Source organism: Magallana gigas, chromosome 1, assembly GCF_963853765.1.
Source record: "Magallana gigas chromosome 1, xbMagGiga1.1, whole genome shotgun sequence".
NCBI lineage: Eukaryota > Metazoa > Mollusca > Bivalvia > Ostreida > Ostreidae > Magallana > Magallana gigas.
The window spans coordinates 50,112,965-50,138,816 of NC_088853.1; the positions used below are offsets into that span (position 1 = coordinate 50,112,965).

At 30.7% G+C, this 25,852-nt stretch overlaps 1 protein-coding gene across 1 annotated transcript; it reads left to right on the plus strand.

Moving 5' to 3' along the window:
• Positions 1-1,570: 1,570 nt before the first annotated feature.
• Positions 1,571-23,227, plus strand: LOC136270876 (adhesion G protein-coupled receptor B1-like). The gene is made up of 26 exons (XM_066069769.1): positions 1,571-1,663; positions 3,172-3,267; positions 10,271-10,480; positions 11,689-11,949; positions 12,577-12,711; positions 13,113-13,220; positions 14,631-14,725; positions 14,835-15,011; positions 15,827-15,898; positions 16,563-16,668; positions 16,754-16,891; positions 17,044-17,107; positions 17,302-17,440; positions 17,615-17,667; positions 17,778-17,886; positions 17,977-18,080; positions 18,178-18,280; positions 18,674-18,851; positions 19,476-19,545; positions 19,690-19,756; positions 19,928-20,013; positions 20,327-20,453; positions 20,668-20,709; positions 20,905-21,042; positions 21,340-21,450; positions 21,607-23,227. The coding sequence occupies exons 2-26, from the start codon at positions 3,180-3,182 to the stop codon at positions 21,628-21,630; spliced, it is 2,805 nt and encodes a 934-aa protein (XP_065925841.1). The 5' UTR covers positions 1,571-1,663; positions 3,172-3,179; the 3' UTR covers positions 21,631-23,227.
• Positions 23,228-25,852: the final 2,625 nt, after the last annotated feature.

Here is a 25,852-nt window from a genome sequence, read left to right on the forward strand (position 1 = left end):
AATTAGATCGAAAGTTTTTGCAAAAATACTTGACGATCAAAAATGTATTGAAAAAAGATGAATTGAGGGAAACAATCTTGAGAAAAATAAGCAGTCACACACTACCAAAGATCACCAAAAAAGCCCGGAAGCCGTCATGTTGGGATACTCAATAAATAAAAAAATATATATTTTGCTGGAATAAGCAATTTTTTAAAAATATTTAACCGTTTTCGTCTTAAAAGGTGACATTGTATTTTTAAACATTAATTGGGTCTGTTCATTACTTAAATGCCAATGTTTATGAAACAACTGACTAAAAAGTCGTAAAAATTAACTGCATTATACAATTAATTGTTGTTTATGGTATTACTTGGGAAATGTCAAAGTGCTCATAAATGCATCATTCCGTATTTAATATTTGAATGAAATATCTTACAACATTATATGTACATGTTTTCCATATTTCTTTTGTTTTGAGTAAATGGCTTATACGAGGGTTGTTCGGAAATTATTGAGACAAATCGATTTTTTTTTTCTAAGTGACGAATTTTGGTGAAAAGTGGCATAGACACTGAAGAAACACCAACAAATAATAAAACAAAGTAATATTAAAAGAATATTTAATATTTTGTTTACGACAGTAGATAAAAAAGTCGGTGGTCGGGGTACCCGGCGCAGCCATGAACTCGGAGATTAAACAACTTAAACATCTACTTTATAAGTGTCCGTAGAATTTCAGTTAATGATAAAAGAAATCAAATTAAATATGTTCATTTTGCTATTCTTTGCGACTAACTGTTGATTAAGTTTCACTGATGTTCGAGTTGAAATACGGATATGGTACACATATATTTACCAAACAATAAAAATCTGACGATTTACATTGAATTTTGACGTCAAGGCGGCGCAACGAAAACCATTAAACTGGTGGAAATCTCAGAAGAAGACCTTTTAAAGCCACGCAATTGCGTAAAAAACTATACGATGACAAGACAAAGTATAGAACTTCAGTTCATCATATTTTTTTTCACTGATTGTTTAACTAGAACTAGGCCAAAGGGATTAATTAACAACCTTTGGCACACTAACTGTTGTCAACAGTTCTAAAATATGTAAAAAAAAAAAAATGACTGCAGGAGACATTCACAGTACATGTAATTAGACTTTCGAATAAAAATAACTCGATTTTTTTCTCTAAAAATACAAGAATGAGAGATAATGTAAATGATAACATCTTGAAATTAAAACAAAAGATGAGAAATAAAGAATAAATCTTATTTCAGTTCGTTTGTAAGGTGTTTAAAACACGGGAGCAATAAAAAGCGTTAAAATGACGTTGCGAAAAGTTTGCAGTTGCGCCGGGTTACAGGACGAAGGCATTTTGGTCAGCTTACTAGGAATGATCTATTAATGCAATGAACAAGAAACTTGTCACTTTGATAAACTCTATCCTGATTTACGTTTTGGTAAAATTTCAAGAGTTTATCTTTTTTACTAAAAGAATAAGAGAAAATGTCTCAATAATTTCCGAACAACCCTCGTACAGCCTTAATTGCATTGCAAACTCTCACTAAAGGTTTTTAATTATACCAAGAGCTGCTTTTAAACATCCCTGCTGGCTTCGTATAACGGCAGTTGCATGGAGTAGTGTGATGATAGAAGTTCGAAAGAACATTGTTATGTAAGTACTACTAGTGTGATTTTTATGCTTTACTCTGTCTGTACGGTTTGCTTTCGGCACTGTCCAATATTCTTTAATAGTATTTTTAAAACTTTTTTTTCTACAAATGAATTAAGTTTGCAACAATATTATCAGACTTTTTAACTGGGTCAGGTTTGTTCAGTTATTATGATTATTTGGCGATCCAATCAATAAAAGTTCTAGTCCACAGATCTAACTACACTTTTATCTATAGATTAAAATTTTTAATATTTAAATGATGACATTAAAAATAAGCAAATATACATATATACTGTTACTTTTTTACTTAGTTTTACTGATGTACTATTTTATCTGATGTACTATATTATCTAATTAAACTACATCGCTGTTATTTGAACAAAAACAACAATTTGTTATTGATAGATAGGTTTAATACTAGGTTTTTAATAAATTTATTCATTAATTTTTTACAACATTCATCGTGTTCTAATTTACTCGCCAGTGTTGCAAATCCGACATCAATCACAATATCATGTGTTTCAATTATTAACTTGTTTAAATGTGTAAAAAGTCTTCCATCACTCGATTGAAAGAATTTTTTCATTAACAGAGCTAATGTAGTGTCAGTATACTGCATCTAACAGGAATTCACGAAGGAAGTACTTAGATTGTATTATCTAGCTTGAGTTGTACACTTGTTTGTTTGAGAGTAGTTGTCTTCTGTATTGCAATTGTATTTCTCGTAGCTAAGTACTGTTTATGAGAGCTCTTAAATCTACAGTTCTGAATTGTTCTTTAAATGGCAAACACTTAACATACTTTGTACAAATATAGAAATGCATCAGGAATTTAAAGACTAAAAAAATAAATCAGGATATAATGTTCATAAAAGTGCAAAAATGAACTGAATAAAGATTTGATATTCATAAATATTTTGCAAAAAAGACAGTTGTTTAAAAAATTCGTTTATATAAATAAATATCTAAAGCTAATCTTGAGACAATAAATGGTAAATGTCAAAAATTAAGATTTGATTAAATCAGAGTATTAATGAAACTTTTATTTGATTTATTTTAGTAAATATGCGCAAACTATAATATATACATCTTCTGTTCCACATTTGTATTATTTTTAACTGATTTATGCTGGTATTGAAAACCTTTAACAATCTGGTTCTTTCAGTAGTGTAACCCTAATTTTTTATTTTTATTAAATGGCGAAATTTATTAATGATCGTAATTATGTATAGGTGTCAAATATTTTCTTGTGATTTAAATTATTATTCTGTAAGTATCACTTATAGCCAAATTGGTAACCCATCAAGACTGCAAAGTAAAACATAAGAATACATTATAATTTTATTTATTATCTTTTCAAAGTAAAAAATAGAAATAATTAAGAAAATAATTATATTTAAGAGGATATTTATAAAGAATGTAAAGGCAATTCCCACGTTATGAATGACTTATCACTATCAGTAGTATTTAGTTTTTAAAAAAAAATAAATATCATTTTTATATTTTCAGTTTTAGCAATGATTTCTATTGCTTTTGGCGATCGTCAGAATATGTTTAAGACTATTCTTTGTCTTAACTTTTGTATTTCTTCAAGCTTTGCTTACGGTGAGTAAAGAACAATTTAATAATATATAAATATCAGAAATTTTGCATTAAACTAATTTTAGAAACAGGTACTACCGTTGATTTTTTTTTATCTTTTTGAATGGGATAGGAGTAGCAAGGTAAATTTTAAATCATTAACTTGAAAATAGAGAAAACTGCATATATATTTATGTGTCAGTTTTCTTTTTTAATGTGTTTTGTTGTGCTAGTCCATATTCCAGTTATATGCGGCGTTGATAGTCGTCCAAAATGTACATGTGTACATGTAAATACTAATTGGACATATACAGGAAATGCCTTTGACAAGGTACTTGATGATAAGAAATGATGACTGTATTCAAGGACATTTAAAAATTGCGACAAAATTAAATTTTAGAATGGGCTTATTTCTTTTAATTGTAAAGATTGCCATTTTTAAACCCAACTTTACGTCATTTACTTTGTTAACTCAACAAAGCTTGTTTTACATCAAAGTAACGAGAAAATAATTAGAGTATATTTACAAAACTCTCTTGACCAAAAATTATTTTTTGTCGTACAATCAAAACGTTAAAGACAGAAATTAAAAAAGAAATATTACGTTAACTAATATACAAGTGGTAGCGGTGATTTAAAGAAGCAGGATACTAAAAAAATGTTGTACAATAAATCAGTTAATTGGCATGTACGATAATTGTAAATCGTATTTTATTTCATTTGTTTGCTTCATTATTTCCCGGGGACAATTATTAAATCAAGAAAATGGATTGCTTAATTTGAACGTCCCGTTTCTATCGGATATTCCACTGGAACTTTAATCTATGACGTCACACCTTCTATTCCGGTTTGTTTAATCAAAATGGCATCGGTATAAGCAAAGCATGATATTCCCTCTAAATAAAAAGTTCTAACAAATTTGAAACAATATCGTTTTAAGACCCCTTTTTACCTTTCCACTGAATTACAGACCACCCTCAAACGAAAAATGTTCGTTGAAATCGAAAAGAGGTTATTCTCAGAGAAATCTCCGCGTAGATGTGGAAATTTTCAACAGATACCAAGTATCTTAGAAACTATTTGACGTCGTTATTTCGGCATGGTAACTCCGAGTTTAAAGATTGTATTTTTATCATCCGATTACATAAAACATACTTATTGGGTTAGCAAAGAACTTGACTTCGAATAGAATTTACTCGAAGTAGTTTTCAACATTGAATGATAGCTGTCATTTATTTAATAACAATGCATATATTTATGCCTACAAGCATTTATTCTTAAGATCGGCGTGTGAACCTAAATATGATAAATTTTGTTCCGTCGGATACTTGTGTAAAGAAAAGTATAAAGCAGTGTTTTATTCGGAGCACTCTGTTCATTATATACGTGACAACAAACCAGAGTAGATGGTGTGACGTCAAAATAATCATTCTTTTTTTTTTTTGGTTTTGAATGCAAAACAGTTCTACATTATGTCAGCCACCAGTAAATACGATTTCCCTAACTTCAACCGTGCATTAAAGCTTAAAAATGTATTTAGAAAAAAAAAAACAGCATGGATGCATTTGATAATTTTAACCATTTTTTAAATATAAATAAAATATGTTTTTTGAATTTCCTTCCCCATATAAATGTTATGCTTTACTTTACAATATAAATTGCCCAAAGCCTGACTCCTGATACAGTTGAAGTTTTATGTTAATTTATTTCGGTGCCTCACGTGGACAGTTTAACTGTTATGATAGGTAAAAAGCTAAAAAATCAATTTAATTAACAGTTAACTTTTTATTATTAGTTAATAGCTAAAAACATAAAATAATCAAACTACATGTTATCCTTTTTAAATCCTCTGTGCATTACTAGTTCCTTTATTATCACATGACAAGTGTTTTTGTTGTTTGTCTTTTTCGTCCTAAGGCATTGGTGTTACCCATTTTCTTATTCACATTGAAATAGGAACTTCCCATTTTCTTTGAGTATCATATCTTCAATGAAGAGGCAAATTACCGCAAAAAGACATATTAGCCCTACAATTTATGTAATCAAGCCACCATCATTTAAACTTCCTTTGTATGTTCGTCTAACATGTGGTAGTATGAATAATAAGAACGAAAAATACAGTGACAGTTATATGATAAAATAAAAGGAAACAGTATAAAATTAAACTGTATTTTCAATGTAGCGTAATATTTTCAAAAACGGTATTTACTTTTACTTTCTAATGTAAGAATGTATTTTAGGTACTAAGAGCGTCTAACTTTTTGAACGAGGTGATTGGTTTGTGCTTTATGTTGTAACAATTAACAATAAACCGTCTACTTTATCAAATTCGGCATCGTATTAGGGCATCGTTCTATAATGTGATCTTCATACTTTAATTTTGTGGGGTTTTCTTTGGTACTATATTTAGACTAATTTTGAAATTTGTCACATCTCTGATTTTAAAAAAGCTTTGATATACAATCAGTTCAAGCATATCTTTTACAGCATACACCATAGCATAGCATTGAAATCGCATATCATAACATACAATCTCTCATAGAACTGTTTTCGTCACATCATACCATTGTTTACCATAGCATAACATACATAATAAGTTTAACTCTGTTTTGAATGTTTTTATCTAAAAAAAAAAATAGATGTTCACATAGCTAAATAGTGGTACACTTTTGTTTCTTATTTTTTTTTTACTTCCAAATGTGTGGAACTCTGTGTATATAGGCGTTTTTGTTCAAATCTCATTGCATAGCATAGGATAGTATACAATACCATATCATTAAGCCCTTTATTTCAATTTCCCATAGCAAAGCATACAAATCTCATAGCATTGCATTGGAAACCTTTAGCATTAAAATCGAATATCATAGTATAACATAGGATGGTCATGGTAGGGGGCTGCGAAACCTAATTTATGGATTAAACTGTTGAAACATAGCATTTTTTGTGGTTTCTCATATAACCATTCGAATCCTCTAAATTGTATTCATTTATTTTAAATTTTGCTCAATGTCATGACATAGATCAACGTTTGATTAAAAACTCTTCTATTAGTTATGAGCAATCGAATTCTAAAATGACTAAGTCAAATAACATGTCTTTCTGTCTATCGAAATCATGCATAATCAAGCATAATTAGTACATTACATTTAGAATTGTTCGTTGTCTTTACTGGCCTTTCATCTTTTAAGCTGTTAAATGCTACTCTCCACTCATCTGGGACATCTTCATCTAATGTCTGTTCATAAGTATTCCTGCAAATACGAATGAAATTAGTTCCCACAATAACAGGCACAATTTTTGAATAATTAGTCTGAGGAACTACAAGAGCAGGTATAGCATAAGATGAGTTACCAAAACAGGGTACACAAATTTCTAACTCTACATAACCACTGTAAGGTAGCAAACTGCCATTGGCACTTTGAACGTTCAGTCCAAGTTCTGACATATCATGCAAATTGGCATAGGATTCAAACATTTGAAAAATTCTTCTGAAATGCATGATACCATAGAGCCTGAATCAATCAGTGCTTTGGTCTTGACACCATTGATAAATATTTCAGTATCATTGGATTCACCAAGTAATCTAGAAAATAAACTGTCAGTATTTTGTTGATTTGTTGTTCTGATAGGGCTTTCATTAATTGCATCCTCTGTTTGCCCCACAACAGAAGATGATATTAGTTTAAATTGTTACCTCCAACCTGACCAGAGTTACCACTTTTAGTCTGCTGATTGCGCGACTGATTCTGCTGTTGGAATTGCCTCCTATGTTGCTGTGAGTAGTTTCCACTGCCTCTTGGGTAATATCTTTGTCTACCCTGAAAGGAGTCTGATCTGTAAGCATTTTGTGGATTATAATTGTTTGATGAAACATTTTGCTCTAATTTACCCATGCGATCATCAAGCTTTTTCATGTGACCAAGTAGATCTGAGAGTTGTTTCTGCATTTGTTCAAATTCTGAATTCTGAATAGTGAGAGAATCAATATTTGTCAACATGGAAACACTAGGCTTTGTAACTGCATTGACAGATTTTAAATTATTTTCCTCTTGTTCTATCTGTCTCACTTCTCTCAGCAGTGAATAAAACTCTTTAACTGATTCATACTTATGTGTGGTAGCATTTCTTAATTGAGCGCGTCTCAATCCAGACCAGAACTTTGACCTTAACATTGCGTCTTTAGCACTAGAGTCAATGTGACCTAATCTTACAGCTTTTGAGATACATTGTTCCAATCTAGAACCATAGGTAACAATTGCCCCACCTTCTTTCTGATGATCTGCATAGAAATTCTGCATAATATTTTCAGGTGTGCAGACATTCCCATAAAAGTCTTCCAATTTCCCGCGAATGTTGTCAATCGTGGCATCTTCACCAAGAGGCATTAAGATTTCACGCGCTTGGCCCTTCAAAGAACTACGAACAAGCTGTAATAAAGCATTTTCTGATAATTGGCTCTTAAGGCATCTAACCTCATAAGACCAAACTTCAAAACTGACATCCCCTTTTTGTAATGTTTCACTACCACTAAAAGATGGCAGTTTGACTGGATTTGGGTTGGAGTTCTGACACAGAGCACTAGTCATAGTAGAGTTAAATAACCTGGGGAAGGGCAAACTCACCCTTGGACTAAACTTTGGCCTAGCACCCTCATCTGTAGAAGCAAATGGTAACCTGGGATTACAAGAAGGAGTTTGTTTGACACTATCAGCTTTACACTTCAGTAACATTTGATATTCTTCCTTTGGAATAACCCTGTAATGATTTTCTGAATTTATCTGACTGATAAGATCTTCCAATGAAGTTTCATCATTACTCGCCATAGTGACACTTACTTCCCTCAGACACTGAGACAGACACAAAAGCAAATTGAAAATAATTATCGCAATGCGCATTTGTTCTACCATACAGACATGAAGCATACACACTAAATCTAATGCACACACGACTTGAAGTATCTAATGACAACTGTATACACTAAGTCATTACACAACTAATAAATACCCGATTGTCAGTCTTCTTTGTCCAAATGTCCTGGTGTCCTGTATTCAGGGTTAGTCAAGGCTGCAAATAAATATCGTGAAATGCAACGCGCGCAGTTGACCAATAATATTTGGATCATAGGCTGGGGTGGGCAGGGGTGGGGAAAATTGTTCACGAAAACACAAAAAAATTTAAGACAGACACATTGACAGTCCACAAAACACATATGACAACATCAACATATGCTAAACAAATCATTGAGTAAACGTGTACATATTTTCAGTGTAAATATCGTTCACAATCGCGATTCAGACTGATATTATACCTAGGGAAAACACGTTTCTACACTTCCGGAAGTACAAAATCAAAACACATGAAAAAAAAATCTCGAGCCCGATCACTTTCACGCTTGAATAGCACGCACCTTGCACACAGCCGGCTTTACTCTCATTCAATCAACATAAACGACATGTAAACAACAAAGACAATTGACATTACAAACAAATCAGACATTTACAAAACATAGAACATATACATAAATGGATAGCACTTGTTCACATTTAATTGGAATTTTTCACAGATGGAAATTCTGTAATCGATGCTATCACTGCGCGCAGTTTTCGACGCGAATACACCTGTTCCCGCACTAGATCAAGAGATCTCCACAAATAATCGGATCACTGGACGGTGTCCTGAATTGAACTCATCTCCGAGTATGAACAATAGCTAGCCATGGTATGAACAGATGAATAGTAGTAGTGGTCGACGGAGCTCGCTCACTTATAAACTGAAGTTGTAGGCCTACTTTTCACAAGGATATTGGCACTTTCACACAGCCGCCTCGAACATGTCTGGCCCTGGTGTTGGAACCTTGTCCCTGGATCTGGAATCTGGACCCTGGTTTCCTTCAAAGCATAAACAACGTGGGCGCCATTGTCACAGGGTCGTTAATAAATAACGATCAAAGACTTGGATTCGTACTTTGCTTTTATATTATATATGAAAAGAAACCTAGAAAACACAGAAAACACATTCACAACACAACACACACACGTTGACGAAAGATATTGACGAAAGACAATTACATGTACTACATATTAAATTAAATTACAAACACAATGGTTTTCCCAATTATAATACCGGTGATTTACCGACAATATCACTGAACATGATGTTACAATAATATGTTTAACAGTGATCTTACCAGGTATCCAGGACTTTAAATAATAAATAAATAACTGGATCTTTGAAGATCAGGAATGGAATATAACAGTAAATGATACTAGCGCCGTAAAGGGTAGAATCTGTGGGTACTAGATTTGGCGGGACTTGCGCTTATATAGTGAGCGAAGTAAGTAAAACATGCATATTAACGAGTTTAAAGTCGTCTGTCATTGGTCAATAAGACATATATACATGTACCTGGTCACTAAATCCTAAAAATGGAAAAACCACGTGACTTATCACAACATTCACACATGCACTCATTCATACATACAGCATTGCGTTCTATCAGCAATGCGCGCTGATGAACATTAAATAAATAAATTAATATGAACTGTGACAATAAAAAGGTTTAAATTCACAATGTTTTACAAAGCCTATTTGTCGTTGTTTTCAGAATAAATCCTGACATTCCGTAATTAAGGTTACAAAACGAAAAAACCGCACGATCACGCACGAACACCCACGGTAAAAAACGCAAACCATTTTTCCTGATACACGCACGATCCCGCACGTTACACGAACGATCACCCACGCTACACGAACTATTTTACACGAGTGGCTTGTCAACAATAACGTTGTTACCAACGTTAAGTTACCATTTTCTTTTAAGGGGGGGGGGCACAGAGTGCAAAGGTGAAAACTTTATGGATTAGGGTAGCATAATTGTGTTTTCTCCGTACCATTTTCAATATCTGGGGCATCATGTAAATAAGTGAAACAAGGGAATTAAAGAATTGCGAATTAGATGTAACACTATAAAAATCTGAATATTGAAAGATTCACACGAAATAATGTACATTTCGTTGTTTTTCTTTAGTTAATTTAGCGCTTGGTAGACCAACATATCAATATCCAGAAAGCTTCAAATACAACACAAATTCAAACAATGCTGTGGATGGGCAGAAGTCGGATTTATACGTCAATGGTGGGCAATGCTCATGCACTAATGCAGGACAAAACGCCACCTGGTGGGTTAATCTGACCAGTATTTACAGCATCCATGATATCCGGATATATTACCCCAATAGTATGTTTCTGTATATATAGTTGCAAAAACACTTTTAAACACTTTTAAAAAGTTAAATGACATGATACCGGTCTTTTTTAAAATGTTGTATCGTTGTTTAACAAGGGCCTTACGCTAGGCGAAATCTTTGTAAATTTGTCAACGTTATTCTACAGACCATGTATTCTACATCAAAATATCGTGCGAGTAATTGAGTTTTTACTAAAAGTTTAATGAGGAACATTTTCCAAAATGCTTTTGTTTCAATATAGCGCAGGGTATAATGTTTCCCAAAATAAACCGTGTTTGTTAAAACAATTACATTGTACATATATCAATGTACACTTACGAAAATATAGCTAGAAAACAGTAATCATTTGATTTCATCCATGTTTAAAAAAAAACTAAATTGAAATTCATTAAAATAAAACTTGCAGAGTATGCATTTTATATTGTGTTATATTAGTCCGAGATTCAAATACATCATGCATTGTACATCAAACTTTTATGTATGGCTTTATTAGAAAATGAAAATCAATTCTGACAGTTTCATAATTTTGAAAGAAACTTTTTTTACCATCGATAAATGTAACTGAAATATAATTTAACTGTGTACAAACATCATACATAACCTCGGACATTGGTTGACAACTTTTGTACATATGTCAATATAGTTCTGTTTTTTCGTTTCGATTATTGTAGTGCCTAACATATTATTGTGAACAGCCAAAAAATGAGGTGAATTTAGATAAGTTTGGATTGAAGAATGCTCGCTGACATAAACTTTTATATATTTTTCTTTTTTTAAGAATGAAAATAAACAGGAACACATTTTCTGAAATGCAATAAAAACTAGAATTCCAGTTGATATACAATCAATCAATGATTTTATCTATGAATGTAATAATTCATTACACAAAACATTTGTCCCCCATTAAATTATTTACCAAAAAGTATTTAAGAAAATTTAGTTTTTGTGCTGTGGATTTTGTTCTAGTGTACATTTCAGACCAATGATAATTACTATAGATTACAAGAACTAAGACATTCTAAATACTCATTTAGAAATACATGAGTATAGCAATGGCATGTACAGAGTTATCTGAAAGGAAGCATTTTATAAAGAGAAAACTTAACAATCGTTTCTTACAATTTTTAACGCTTTCTATGTATTTGTGTTTCCTAATGGTAGTTCACAAAAAATAAACTAGTTAAAATTTTCGATATAGATTCATACTGGTCAGTTAGGGGAAAAACGCAGCTTTTGGGATTTTCTATATACGTCTCCAATACAACCAGCAAATCGGATGGGGTTTTGTGTTATATAGACGACAACTTTACTCTGGACACTTTTCCAGACGTTTTTGATACCCCATGTTCTCTGAATGGACAATACGTGATATATTACAACGAGAGACTGCCCAACGTTACCTACTTTTACTACTATGTGCTTTCTGTATTCATCTCTCTTTGCGAAGTTGAAGTGTATGGTAAGTATTTCAAGCGTATAACAGGATAATTTACAGAAAAGAAAAAAAATATTCCATTTAAAATTGTAACGTTTTCCAAAATAAAATTATTAGCCTAAAAATGTAAATTAGGGTGGTGTCGTGAATTAGTAAATGCAATGGAGATCTTTATGCATAGGTTTAAATGGTGCATATTTACATGCCTTGTATTTAATTATATGTACCTCCATGCCAAGCTCATTGTCATTGTAAATGAACAAGATGAATAATTGGCAAGTTATACTGTTTACATGAAATGGGAACGCATTATAATTGTCGATTGTGAAATCAGCAGCAACATTCTATATATTCAGAGTTTGAAACAAAGTGTTTACCAGTCAATAATTTGACACACCATAAATACCCCTTATCAGCTACTTATTTTTACAATAATATTCTGACTAGTTATTTCATCATTGTAAAAAATATTCTGGGTCTGAAACCATCATTTAGAAAAAATAGTTTTGCATTAAATTTAAATAATTGAGACCGTTTACTATGTCTATATTCAGAAAAAAATTAACTCAACTTCATCTTAAACTATAAAGTAATTAAAAACAAACCTAAATTTTATAACCAAGAATTAAAAAAAAATCTTTATTTGTTTAGGGTGCCCTTTACCTGGATACACCGGTGATGATTGCTACATTTCTTGTTCTGACCCCGATTGTCGCAAAAGTCACGTCAAGACGGGCACCTGTCAGGGCTGTGATTCGAGATATACAAAACACCAATATGTATTTGGTATTTACTTCTCATGAAATAATAAATTTATGAATGAAATAATAACGATATGTTAACGTTTCAAACTTCCATTTTTTATATTTAATGTTGCTTCAACATTATTTGGAGATTAAGCATTACTGTTTCGTCATATATTTGTACCTCAACATCGAGGGTTCGTAACAATAATGATACCTAAACCTAAGATATTGCTACAGAAGGGCTTAAGTGTATTCTTTGACTTTTGAAATCCGTAACAAAATAAGCTAAAAATTAGAACATATGTGTAAATGACATTCTACACCCATGTATATTCATACATGTTTGTTAGTAAATTATCTCCATTCTTAAAGATTTGTGAACTGAATAAATTTCCTTAATTACACATTTTGCTATAGTTAACAGATGTATGTGTTTTGAAGATCCTAAAGAATTGATGAGTTGCAAAGATGAACAAATATATGGAATATTATGGAATACTACCATGGCGGGAATAACTTTAAAAGAGCCGTGTCCTAAATATCAAAAAGGTAGCCTAGAGCAAATTGTTATAAAAAGTTGTATACAGTTGTAATTTTTTTTTTAAATTGCAAAAACAGTTTTAAGTTTTTACCTACCCGTGTATTGTTACATGTATAACTTGTGTAGAGACGTTTGTTCATCGACGTACTCTCTTTCTCTCTCTCTCTCTCTCTCTCTCTCTCTCTCTCTCTCTCTCTCTCTCTCTCTCTCTCTTCATCACTCTCGCTTTCTCTCTCTCACACACACAGACTAGAAGATACGTTTTAGAAGATGGATACGTAAGACTTTATCATGAGATTTCTGATTCATACATTTATATACTTTATTATTCTAGATACATAAAAATTAATATTTATTGTTACAAAAATTATTCAGTTAAATAAAGTTACGTCGTAATCGCTATATTGATATAAAATGTTAGTAACTATGTAAAATTTTGTATAAATATACACTAAGTGTATTTTGATACGATCGTTTGAAAACTTGGTGTCGAGTCTTTTTTTTTCTTTTTTTTTTCTTTTTGCTGTTAACGTTTCCTGCGCAAATGCACATAAACGTAAATCGTATAAAGATATACAAAAGATACAACACAAAAGATAATATTTACTTCTCCTTACATTTAGATAATCTTATAAATCAACTCATTCCGATGTCGAATTTTTCACACAATATTCTTTAACAGCTTTAAAATTGTTGTTTAAGGACATCCTCGAGTAAATGTCCTTATTTTTTCTTTTGAATTTTGTCAATACATTTCTCGATACATCACCAGGAACTTCTTGATTTTTGAATTATATTAATTAAAAATAACAATTTTCTTTGTTATTTGCTCTCTTGAATATGAAACTTTATATGAATCATGCTGTGTAATATTCAAAGATAGAATTAATTCCACTAAACTGTGTATCAGTAATCGAAATGCTTCTAAAAATTGTTCACGTCTGGATCCACGCAATATTGAACTCTAGTCCCGTTCAACCAGACGCTCGGCTGTCTCCGTTAATCTCCGACTACGAAGAGAGACTCTCTGCTTTTCGGAGATTTACGGATATAGCCGAGCGTCTGGTTGCACGAAACTTTATTGAACACTGGCGTAGGAATACATACAACTACAAAATATAATTAAATTGTTCGTACTTTATAAAATCTGACTATTTTCAAGGTATTTAAAAAACGTTTCCTTGAAAACCAATGGTACAGCATACAGTTCACCGAATTTATCCATTATTTTCAAGATCTAAGTCTTGTCAGCGGTGATGATTTGTGCTCAGGTCCAAACACTGTTTCACTTTGGGTTTGCCAGAGTAACTGCATAGGACAGTTGATTAAAATCAACTCCCAAAAAGTGGTATATAAGAATGTTTCTCATAGTATAATTTGTTATGTTTATTATTCATTTACAAACAAATCTAATCTAGGAGTAGCAACAAGATTTTGTGATGAACATGGAGAATGGGAACCTCCTAACTTTATCAACTGCACCAACGAAGCTTTGGTGAATGCATCGTCACTTGTAAGTTACCTTACATAATGCATAAACAATGATTTATTACATCATGAGTGTATGAATCATTTTTTATTGTAGTAAAAATCTTTCAAAATAAGTTTTGTTTTTTTTCAAGTTGGAAAGTATCATCGGAAATGAAACACAGGATCAAGTAAACAATACTCTACAACTGATGAAAAACCTGACATCGTCAACAAATGGAATCGGTGCTGGTGATCTGAGTTTGCCCCTTGGTGTTTTAGAGAAGATTGTAACAGTAACCAACGCTACAGGATTACCTATCGAAAAAGAGGTCATGTATTGGAATTATCTACGTTATAACCTCTCATTCATTCACCTATTATTAAAAAGTGTTGGACTAGAAAATTGTGAAAAGTCGGCGAAAACGTTTCCCTCGTTATCAACACTGAATAATTGTTTTGACCCTTTTCACTCAAAAGTACTGATTATTTTCTTGGTTAAAGTGATATGATTTTAAAATGTACGTGTACCTGTTTTCTATGCCTGCAGCAAAAACTTCGAACAGTAGAATAAATTTGTAACTAACACGTTCAAAGTAAATTTTGTTTGTGATTCTACTTGCTTATTTTATATTCAATGGCAATTCATTGTTCCGTCCTTCTCCTTTTGATTTATTCAATGGAACATGTTCAAAGCACTATGTAAATCTTGCCTAAATAGTCGGATTAACATGTGTCATAAGAAGCGTTTACTCATAAACTGTTTCACTAAGTCTTGTGTTTCTAAAATATGTAACTAAAATTATCAACAGCAAACTAGTTATGACACAAATATTTGCATATGGCTCTCTTATTTCAGTTCTCTGATTTTAGGTGAAAGATAATTTTATGTTTACCGCAATTTGCACTTAACGTCCATTGTCTTAATTTGTTGATGTATAATGTCCATGTTATCTTTATTAGCGTATACCTGAATAATGCACAGACACAAAAAAGAACAGATATTTCACGGTGTTGGAATAATTAGTGTGTCTTTTAGGATGTCGCAATATACAGCTTACAATGTACACAAAGAATACCGTTCACAATGTCAATTTCCTTATAAATTTAACAGTAACGATATTTTATATGTTTTAATTAATTTCAGGTATTTTACGCTGTTATTGATAACATTTTATCGCCCAATAACTCAAACTCTTGGACTACTGTAAGCAAAGAGGTAAATTTACATTATACAATATTGTAATATAAATCAAAAACAAATCATTTGGTATAAAAATTTTAATGAAGTTCTTGTATTTGTGTATTTATTAACTAAATATGACAAAGTTAAAAGTTGTCATTACTTAGAAGAGCATACTTGTGGCCTGGAGCACAATCAATCCATCGTTTAATGTCAAACCTGAAAGATTTATTATATTAACCAGCTTAATATTTCGATCATCTGTGCATGGTCAACACTTGTTCGAGGTCATTGTACAACACTTACTGATTTTCAGAGTGAGGTGATACAAAGAATACTAACAGTAGTTCGAATACGCTTTCGTTTAAACGAACACAAACATAATATTCAATGTAAATAAGTATTTTGTGTCAAGTATTTGGGATTGTTCTTTTGTTACAGAGTCCAAACATCTCTAAAGCGTACAATATTCATTTTACAAACAATCCAAAACTCAAATTAAAAAAAAATTGACAAGTGATAAATTTATCTGAAACTTTAATTTTAACACATAATGTAAGAAAAGTTCAATAAATTAGGTAAGGAAATAACAGTTAAAAAAAAAAACATGGCATGCATTTAGCAGAAAAGTATAACGCTTCATTGTGGTTTATTTGCTCACTAATATCAATTAGTATTTTACAAAGTTTGTTACTTTTAGGCAGAAAAAGACCCCAGCTTTCTCCTAAAAAATATGGACCGTTTCAGCAAGATTACACTCCAAAACGACAATATTACAACGACTAAATTTAACGGATCTAATTTTGGTAAAAAGCCATTTCCTTATCGTTTATAATTGCCAATACATGTAGAAGAAAAAACACTGTATAAATTGATGGGTTTTTTTTAAAGAGCTTGTTATCAACCGGGCAAAAATCGATGAAACGGGAATACGTTTTCCGGATGAACAATCAAACAACGTTTCTCTAAACTCCGAAGAAATTTCTACCTTTCTGAAATTACCAAAACAAGCATCAAACGCTACAAAAGGTAAAAAAAAACTATTTTTGTTCGGTATATGCATTTATTGTTAAAGACAATTATGTAAAAACACGATTTAATAACAATTATTGATACTGGAAGAGTATTTCAACCAATCTTTCAATTTTTTTTATTTATTGTTTTTTTAATGTTTCCACAAGCGATCAACTATGTTGCTGTTCTATATAAAACAATGTTAGACATTCTGGGATCTGATTCTAACAGGTAAACTGTTAAAACAAGTTTTCAGTTTTCGTTTAAATCTTTATTTACATCTAGCTAAATCTGTGTTAATCTGACAAATACTCAAACATCTGATTTGATATTATCATAATGTATGATTTTTTTTAAATTTGCTTCGATACTAAACTTGATATATCTTACTCATATCTTTTTGGAAAATCAATTAAACCAACCAGTAAAGGGTTGAAAGGCAAACAGGGGGAAAAGTCTAAGCAAAGATCCTTTGTCAATTCCCAAATATTGTCCCTCACGACACAGAAAGACCTAGGAGTGTTAAATCCACCTCTCAATCTAAAGTTTGGACACACCGTAAAAGTAAGATGTCAGAAATATGTGATTTTGGTTTACAGTTGACATAAAGTTATTATGTAAAATTAACTTAAAAGTTTCCTATTTTAGCCGACGTGTAAAGTGCAATTAACCTAGGTTAATTCAATTGGTTTATTTAAGCTGTTTTTATATTATTTGTATCGTTCATTGTGTATTTAGAATACGTCTACAGAAATGCGCGCTGTATGTGTCTCCTGGGATTTCAATCTAAAGTATGTTATTGTGAACAAATTGTTTTCTCTGATTTTAAAATTAAAGCTTTTTAATACAAAAGTTACAGCAATAAGTGGGTTTATTTCTAATTCATTTTTTTTTCATATAGTAAATGGTCTGAGGAGGAATGCACTGTGAACCAAACAAATCGTCAGAGAACAGTTTGCCAGTGTAACCATCTCACAAACTTTGCTATATTAATGAGACCATACACTCAGGTAAAGGCCCCTTTCTTATACAAATAGAGTCAAAGAAATCAAAAATGAAATTTGCTGTTGATATTCCAAACTACCTTGACTACATTTTAGGTATCAGAAGAAAGTCCATTCTTAAAAACGATGTCTCTTGTTGGAGTAGCTCTCTCCATAGCTTTTACGTTTCTTACTTCTTTGATTTACATTCTGACATGGAGGTATCTAAGACTGATTTGTATCATGCACAAATATAACTCCAGCGAGTATAGATGTACTACAGAAAGTTTACATCATTTCATTGCATGTAAATTTCAGATTTATTAGAAGTGACAAAAACATCATGATGCTGAATATTTGTGGATCGTTAATACTGTCGTATACAATATTTATATCGTCAGTGGAACAGACAGCGAATGAGGTAAAAATCAATTTCTACCTCCTGATAAGTGATAGGTATATGAGTGTACAATGTGAATATATAACATCATAATTAAAGTACAAACGTAGATCTTACAAAGAAACATTCAAAATAAATTGATAAAATGTATAACATAAAATACTCATGTTATCTGGTAACCAATATGTGAATATATAGTTCTTATACATTTAATATATACATGTACGTAGATTTTATAAAGAAAAAAAACAATGCACAAAAATTCATAATGCATTAAACAATCATGTAAAATTGTACCTTAATAAATATATTGAAAATTATTGGATTCATATTTGTAAAGTAGTAATCTGTATACATGTACCGACACTGAGTATATATTTAATCACCGGCGTTTAATTATTTTTTATGTTTCAGGTTGCTTGCGTCGCGATAACGGCCATTATCCACTACTTTTTCTTAGTGACATTCTTCAGTATGCTCGGGTTAGGTGTTTATTACTTCATGAGTATTTCAGTGACTTACTATGCCCTGTATGTTGCAAACAACTTCAAGTCGAAATCAAGGATTCGTTGGTTTCTGGGTGGAATCTGGGGTATGTATTTGAATGAACCTTTCACGAGTTGGATTTAACCTTTTAGATATATTTTCATATAATGTAAGATATTTCCTTTTGTTTTATTTAAATAAATCTTAAAATTTTAAAAAGTTGTATAGACTTTTCAAACGTTCGTTTAAGTGACCAATTTTTTTCTTTATTTTATTTTGTATCATAATGCGATGAAATTTTAACTTTTGGGGGTTGGTGGGATCATCACCAAAAAAAACCCTCATTTGAATTATATCTTCAGACTACATATGCATTCACATAAACAAAATATAATTAACAGCTGAATAATTCTAATACAATTTATATGGAATCATTACAAGTTCATGTATCCATATACAAGTTACATGGATGCATGTTTACGTATTTTTTAAAGCACTTGGTTAATTATTTTCTTCAATTTCATACATAATATCGTTGGGATTACTTCAGTTCATTTGACGCAATTTGAAGGAGGCGGGGCTTAAAGCGATTTAAATTGCCCTGTCAACACGGTATACATCGATCAAAAAAAGAGTCGGGTAGTTGCGTAAAATACCAATATGGAAGTAGATGTAAGTATTAAAAAAATAAGGATGATATTGTTTCATTCTCATAGCGGTTATTTTGCAGGTATACCAGTCATTATTACTGCAACAAATCTTGGAGCGTTTTGGGGTAAAGGATACCACCTGAAGTCATAGTACGCGTATTTTACATAGTATTATCTTTGCAAGAACTAAAGAATGTATCTACTTTTACATACATACTTGAAAACAGAATTTATTGCCGTAAATATGTTTACCAATGACTCCAGTCGGTAAAGAAATATTTTTTAACTTTTTAGCTGCTGGCTGTCAATCAAAAGTGGCTCTCTCTATTTGTTTATCATTCCAGTTTGTCTGATTAGTTTGGTAAGTTCTTGAGCAACAAATTCTACTATTCAGTTTTTCCTTGCACATCAAATTCTTCAAAAGCGTAAAGACATTTGGAGATTTTTCAGGGCACCGAATTTAAATGTTTCTCATAGAATTGAAACTCAATGTTGTTTCACTATGAAAACTAATTGTGTTTTTTTCCTTCAGATCAACATTCTCATAATTGTTTCACTTTTGAGGGTGTTGTTTGCTTCAAGCATAGTGGCAAGATCTTCCATACAGAGGAAAGCGTCGTGAGTCAAACCAAGAATAATCTTGATATTCATATAATTTGGTTTACTAGCAGTGTAGAAAAAAAATTGTTTTATTAGTACCTATGCCGCAACATAATCCGACAATCGAATATCAAACATAAAGTTTAACATAATAAAATAATACTAGTTTTCACAAACATATCGCATGTATCCACAAAACATGCAAAATACTTGTTCATAGTTTTTTTTCTGAGCCACAAACCCACTAACATAATGCATAACAAAACATGGAATCGTACATGTTATATTTGTAAATCGTTCTGATAAAGCAATTATTTTCAATAATTACTAGATCCGGTCTGCGGTCACTCGGAACACTTCTGCCAGTTCTAGGAGTGACTTGGCTGTTCGGAATTCTGGCAGTTAACGAAAACGCAGTTGTGTTTCAGTATTTATTTGTCATTGCAAATTCATTCCAGGTTTGATATGTTTTGTTTTCTGGTTTTTCCGTGTTTGGATTTTTACACTTTTGTTTAATTTGCAGAGATGTTTACAGTAGTATTCTTAGGGAAAAAAAAAGAAGTTTCATTTCTTTCTTATTTCTTAAGTTCTATTTTATTTGTTGTTTTAAAAATCAGAATCATGTTTTTTACTTACACATTGCCATTTTTATAATAAATATCTATTTTTCAGGGGTTTTTCATTTTTGTTTCACACGTTGTGTTGGACAAAAAGGTCAGCTTTTAAAATTTGTAATACATTTTATAATGTACCTATACATATATAAAAATGACTATTATTTTTTTTTTATTTAAATCTTAATCTTGATTTAGATATGACCCTTCTTCTTTTTTTATTTCAAAGAAAAAATCTATTGGGATTTCATTAAAATATCTTACAGCAAATATTACATTTGCAATTTCTTGTCAGGTGAGGCAAGGCATAGGAAATAGATACCAGAGTTTGAGTACAATATTAAGTTTCGCTGAGCGAGGGACAAAAGAAACTACTCTAAGTTCACAAGGCCCGTCGAAATCTAAATCAAATGAACAATTGATGAAACCCAAGGTGAGGGAAGAATGTTAATTTACACATGATTATCATTAATAGTATTATCATTTTAAAATCAAATATGAAAATCATAAATCAAAGATATCAATAGTATCTATAATTGCTTTTTATATAAGATTAAAAAATCGACATTATAAAGAATTCCTTCAATTATTTTTTGGTCGCAAACGGTATCATGCTTAGATTAAGTTAAAGGCTAGCTTTGCAATTCTGTGATCTTCAATCTATAATAAATCTTTGAACTTTTAGAGTATCAATTCAGTTGTAAAAATAAACATTTTTTTTACTTTTTAGAAAAAGAGCTTCCTTAAAAAATTTCGGCAAACCAAAGAGAAGACATCTGAGTTATCAATGTCAGAGAAAACAATGTCTACAAGTTGTCCACAAAGTGTTTCTCATGAAAAAGTAAGTCTTAAACGTCAACATTCAAGTTCAGATTCTTTGCCAAAACAATTAAGATAATGATAAATTAAAAATTTAAAGGCACTTAAAATGTCACGACTAATTTTATACATTGAGCACAATTCGCTATATTTTGAATCTTCACATCTTTATTTATAGAGAAATGAAACAAATTCTGATTAAACTTCTAATTTGTGAAAGAAAGAGAGAAGTGTCGCAGACTGGAGGAAAAGAACAATTTTAACATAAGTTAACTGTAAAATGTTAAATGTACAAATTTTGCTTTTACCTTTTACTCGGATATTTCTCATAGATTTATGTTGCATCCAATAAGGTGGTTTAAATGTATTTTTAAGATAGATTCCTCACAGTGTATTACTTATTTCAGTATTGATCGTTCGGTATGAGATCTTTTATATACTTGTAGTCATATACAAAGCATATTAACAATTAAGTTCCATTTTCACAATATGTTTTTAGTTCGTTGTAAGATGAGATGAAATTTAAAAAACAAGTTATATTATTGTGTCTTCTTTATCAATGCTTACTTCTACTTGCATTATATCTGCAATTTAATTTTTTTCTTAAATACTACATAAGCAACTTATATTCGTTCATCAATGTTATATTAATTTAATTACATGATTGCAGAACTTAAGCGTCATGAAGTTAAAAACGGTTATTACCTTCATTGTTGAACATAAACAATACTTTTGCATTTTAAGAAATATATAACCCTGACTGTATACATGTACCATAGACAGGTGTTTCTTGACTGTTAATCTTATTCTCATTTGATAAACTATTTTATGCAACCTCTTTTATACCGTTGGTTTTTTTTATTCTTTTGTATTCTTTTCATCATAATATATATATAATATCTTGTATTTTTTTTTTCTTTGTAACTCACCTATGCAAAAAGTAGCTTTAAAAAAACATATATACATATTTCTTTGATAAATATGTTTGTTTCGTTTAGTGATTTCTTTTTTCACTACATGTATTTTCAAACAGGATGGAAATACCATAGGAAGCATTTTATTTTTCTAATAATTTATAGGTGAAATACGAAACACAACTGTGAATCAATTGCAGACATTAAACGTAGCTGAAATCTAGAATATCATTTAGTCTATACAATATAAGTATAGTAAATATAAGTAAGTAAAAGCAAAATGTTCAAGTTTATGTTGCCCGAAAAAAGAAAAAGCTTATTAATGGGGGGGGGGTCGTCTGCAATCATTAAGAGTTAGTTCAACTTTGTTTTTCAGGTGGACAATGCATTGATTTCATTGATTATTGAGTTGTAACAAGACATATTTTACAAAACCTGTCAAATGAATAATGATATACTTTAAACAAGTCTTAGAACAAAAGTCTTGAGAAGAAAGCAGAAAAAACAAAATAACCTCGTTGAGCACATGAAACACAGCCATATGAATGTTTCATAAGATTTCTTAATAATCTAAACTATAACAATTATAAGTTATTTTCATTCATTTATTTTTTGGCCAAAATATATGATATATTGAAGAAGCGCCATTTTTTCTTCGAACGGAAACTTTTGTAACTTGGTTTAAAAGTCTAACAATTTCGCATATAATAGACACATTTTCCATCACTTTTTAGCTAACGATGGAGTATCTTTTCTGTTTATTCTGGAACATAGTTGTTACATTGTAGGATCAAGAAACAGTGCATGGTGAAACTTAAGATAAAGAGTAGATAAACATTTGAATGTCATTGTGAAAAGTACGATTGCTTAAAGACTTCAATAAAATTACTTACGCATGAAAATATTCATTCTTTTTTAAATTTAGCTGATAAAAGAGGATGCTGGTATGAGATATAAGATTTCATCCTCTATTAGAATCCCAAACCGTTAACTGTTCTCTTTAAAAGAATTTGTTAACCTTTAACATAATATATTTCTCTAAAAAGGTAAACATTACTTTAATTTTATTTTTAAAAAAATCATTTTTTCTTATCACAAGAAACAGAGCAGAGTAATCTAGCAATCACTGTGTGCTATCTTGTTTGTAACATCTGTCAAACTTCCTATAAGATTTATTTTTGCCTCTTTTTGTCGTTTTCCCACTTTAGCTTTAAAATGTTACATCCTTCCTTGTCCTAAAATTATGATATGTAACAACGTTTCAAACATTTGAGGATGAAAGTTGATTTATTTTAACAAAAATCACTAATTTAAAAACAAAATTTAGTAGAAAGTTTAACAAAGGCAATATATTAAGATTTATTGGGGTTTTAGGGGGGATTTTTTTTGGGGGGGGGGGGGTACAAATATGACCAAATATAATGTATTGTAATACAGTGCAGGTGTAATGACACCAAATATTAAATAGAATAAGAAGTGAATTTATACACGAAAAAAGAGGTATGTCATGTCAAGTTTACTGGAAGAAGCACATAATGTACAACTAAGCAAACGAATGAAATAAGAAAGCATAGAATTTGTCATAATTCAATAATTATTTGTCAATAAAACAGAACCTCACATCAGACTTTTTTAGGATTATGATATGAAAAGAAGCAGATGCCTTTAACCCACACAAACACTACCTTTTTTAAACCTTAACTTGAATAATTTTCAATGTTCCATTCAAAGGATTCATCAAGCCCGCACCAAATTTTAAACAATATCATTTATCAGTATGCAAACTTGTTCAAATAATGAATCGTTTAATGAAGATATTTAAGGTGGATTTATAGACCAAATAATTGTAGGAGATTTTGTTGCATGCACTTGATACTATTGGTAGGCACGGTATTAAACAATATAAAACCTTAAAGTACAATGCTCTATTTTGTACCAAAAACATAAAATATCAATTTTGTTCAAGATTATTACTTTTCCAATTTTTAAACATTTCTATTTTTGAATCCTTTTGAAAATGAAATGTTATAAAGTGTTCAAACAAAAAAACAAAATTAACATGAATGGAGATTGTAATTTTATTTGAGTCCACATTAATATGAAACTAAAATAATTAAAAAAATTCGTATAAGACAAACTGCTAGAGGGAATCTCAGAAAAATCTGAACATATTCATTGGTAATGAGATTAAAGAAAAAGAATTTGAATAAAATTAAAAAATTAAAAGAAATACTGAACTATAGCAAACATCTTGGAACAGGATATACTACTTATAAGATGTCTTTATTTTACCTGGTTTCAAATATCTTGTTACCAATTTTGTAATTACTAGAAATCACGAGGAAAAGAAAAGAAATAAGGTTATTGGAGCTTATGACAATGTTGAAACCTGACAAATAATATATTTATGAATGCATTACATTTATTCAACTCTCTAACTTTTATATGCAACTTTTATTCACAAAATACATTAGCTTAATGTCAAACATATCCCTTGCCTTTCAATTTACTTCCAATGCAAGTCTCTAATTGCAAATATTTTACATTTGGGAAGTTAGCACCAATTCCAGAAACCGAACTATAATTTTATATTCATCCTCTATACTTATAAATTAAGACAATTTGACAATAAACTACCAAAGCCTGCAATGAAGTAATCGCTAATACATTTGGTATATCAACACGTGTAATAGGATGTCCCTTAGCTATAATTAAATTTTACATTTGAAGTTTAATTAATACCATTGAATGTTAATTGTCCGCCATTTTGACCTAGTAAATGTCATTTTCTTGAAGGCCAGCATATTTTCTCGGACTCGGCATACTTTAATTATAAAAAAAGAAACATGCTGGACTAAATAATAATTATTTGCCGTTAAAAGTTCAAAGTTTATTTTGCACTAAATCGGACCAGATAAAATATTAACGTACCCCCCCCCCCCCCCCAAAAAAAAATACTTAAAACATATTTGTATATTTACTTGATGTCGCGCACATGAAGTTCTAATGAACGACATCTGCAGATAAAACATTATATCGGTTAATATTTCAGAAATAACATTTTATACAATTTAATAATATATGAATCTTTTTTTTAATATTTTGTACGCAATTTCCCTTTTCATAAAAAATAACATGAAAAAATATTTTGTAAAAACAGCGAGTTTCCGAACAAATTCGTAAAAATTCACGACAGTGAAATTATTCCTTTATATGGTATTTTATTCTCTCTTTGTTTATCTTTATTGGGTTTTTCTTAACAAAGTATTTTAAAACGAAACCGAACGTGTCTTTATGAAAATTAAACTACCAGAAACTCATATTAAAAAAAACCCATTTAAATGTACAAATGTTTTTCTGTCTTAAAGAAAGGCGCAATTAGCCTATATATTACACAGAACTACATATTACATACAAGTACATGTTTAAAGTTTCTCGTGCTCTTATCACAACTTTCCACACTAAATAAAGCTACCAAAATGACTCAAATTTGATTGGGGGATCTCGGAA

What these genes read in the sequence shown, in the direction of transcription:
- LOC136270876 (XM_066069769.1), top strand. Translation starts at nt 3,180, where the DNA reads ATGATTTCTATTGCTTTTGGCGATCGTCAGAATATGTTTAAGACTATT. An exon ending in AGTTTGGACACACCGTAAAA is followed by an intron (nt 17,441 to 17,614) that starts GTAAGATGTCAG and finishes TTGTGTATTTAG; the next exon opens with AATACGTCTACAGAAATGCG. An exon ending in TAATGAGACCATACACTCAG is followed by an intron (nt 17,887 to 17,976) that starts GTAAAGGCCCCT and finishes ACTACATTTTAG; the next exon opens with GTATCAGAAGAAAGTCCATT.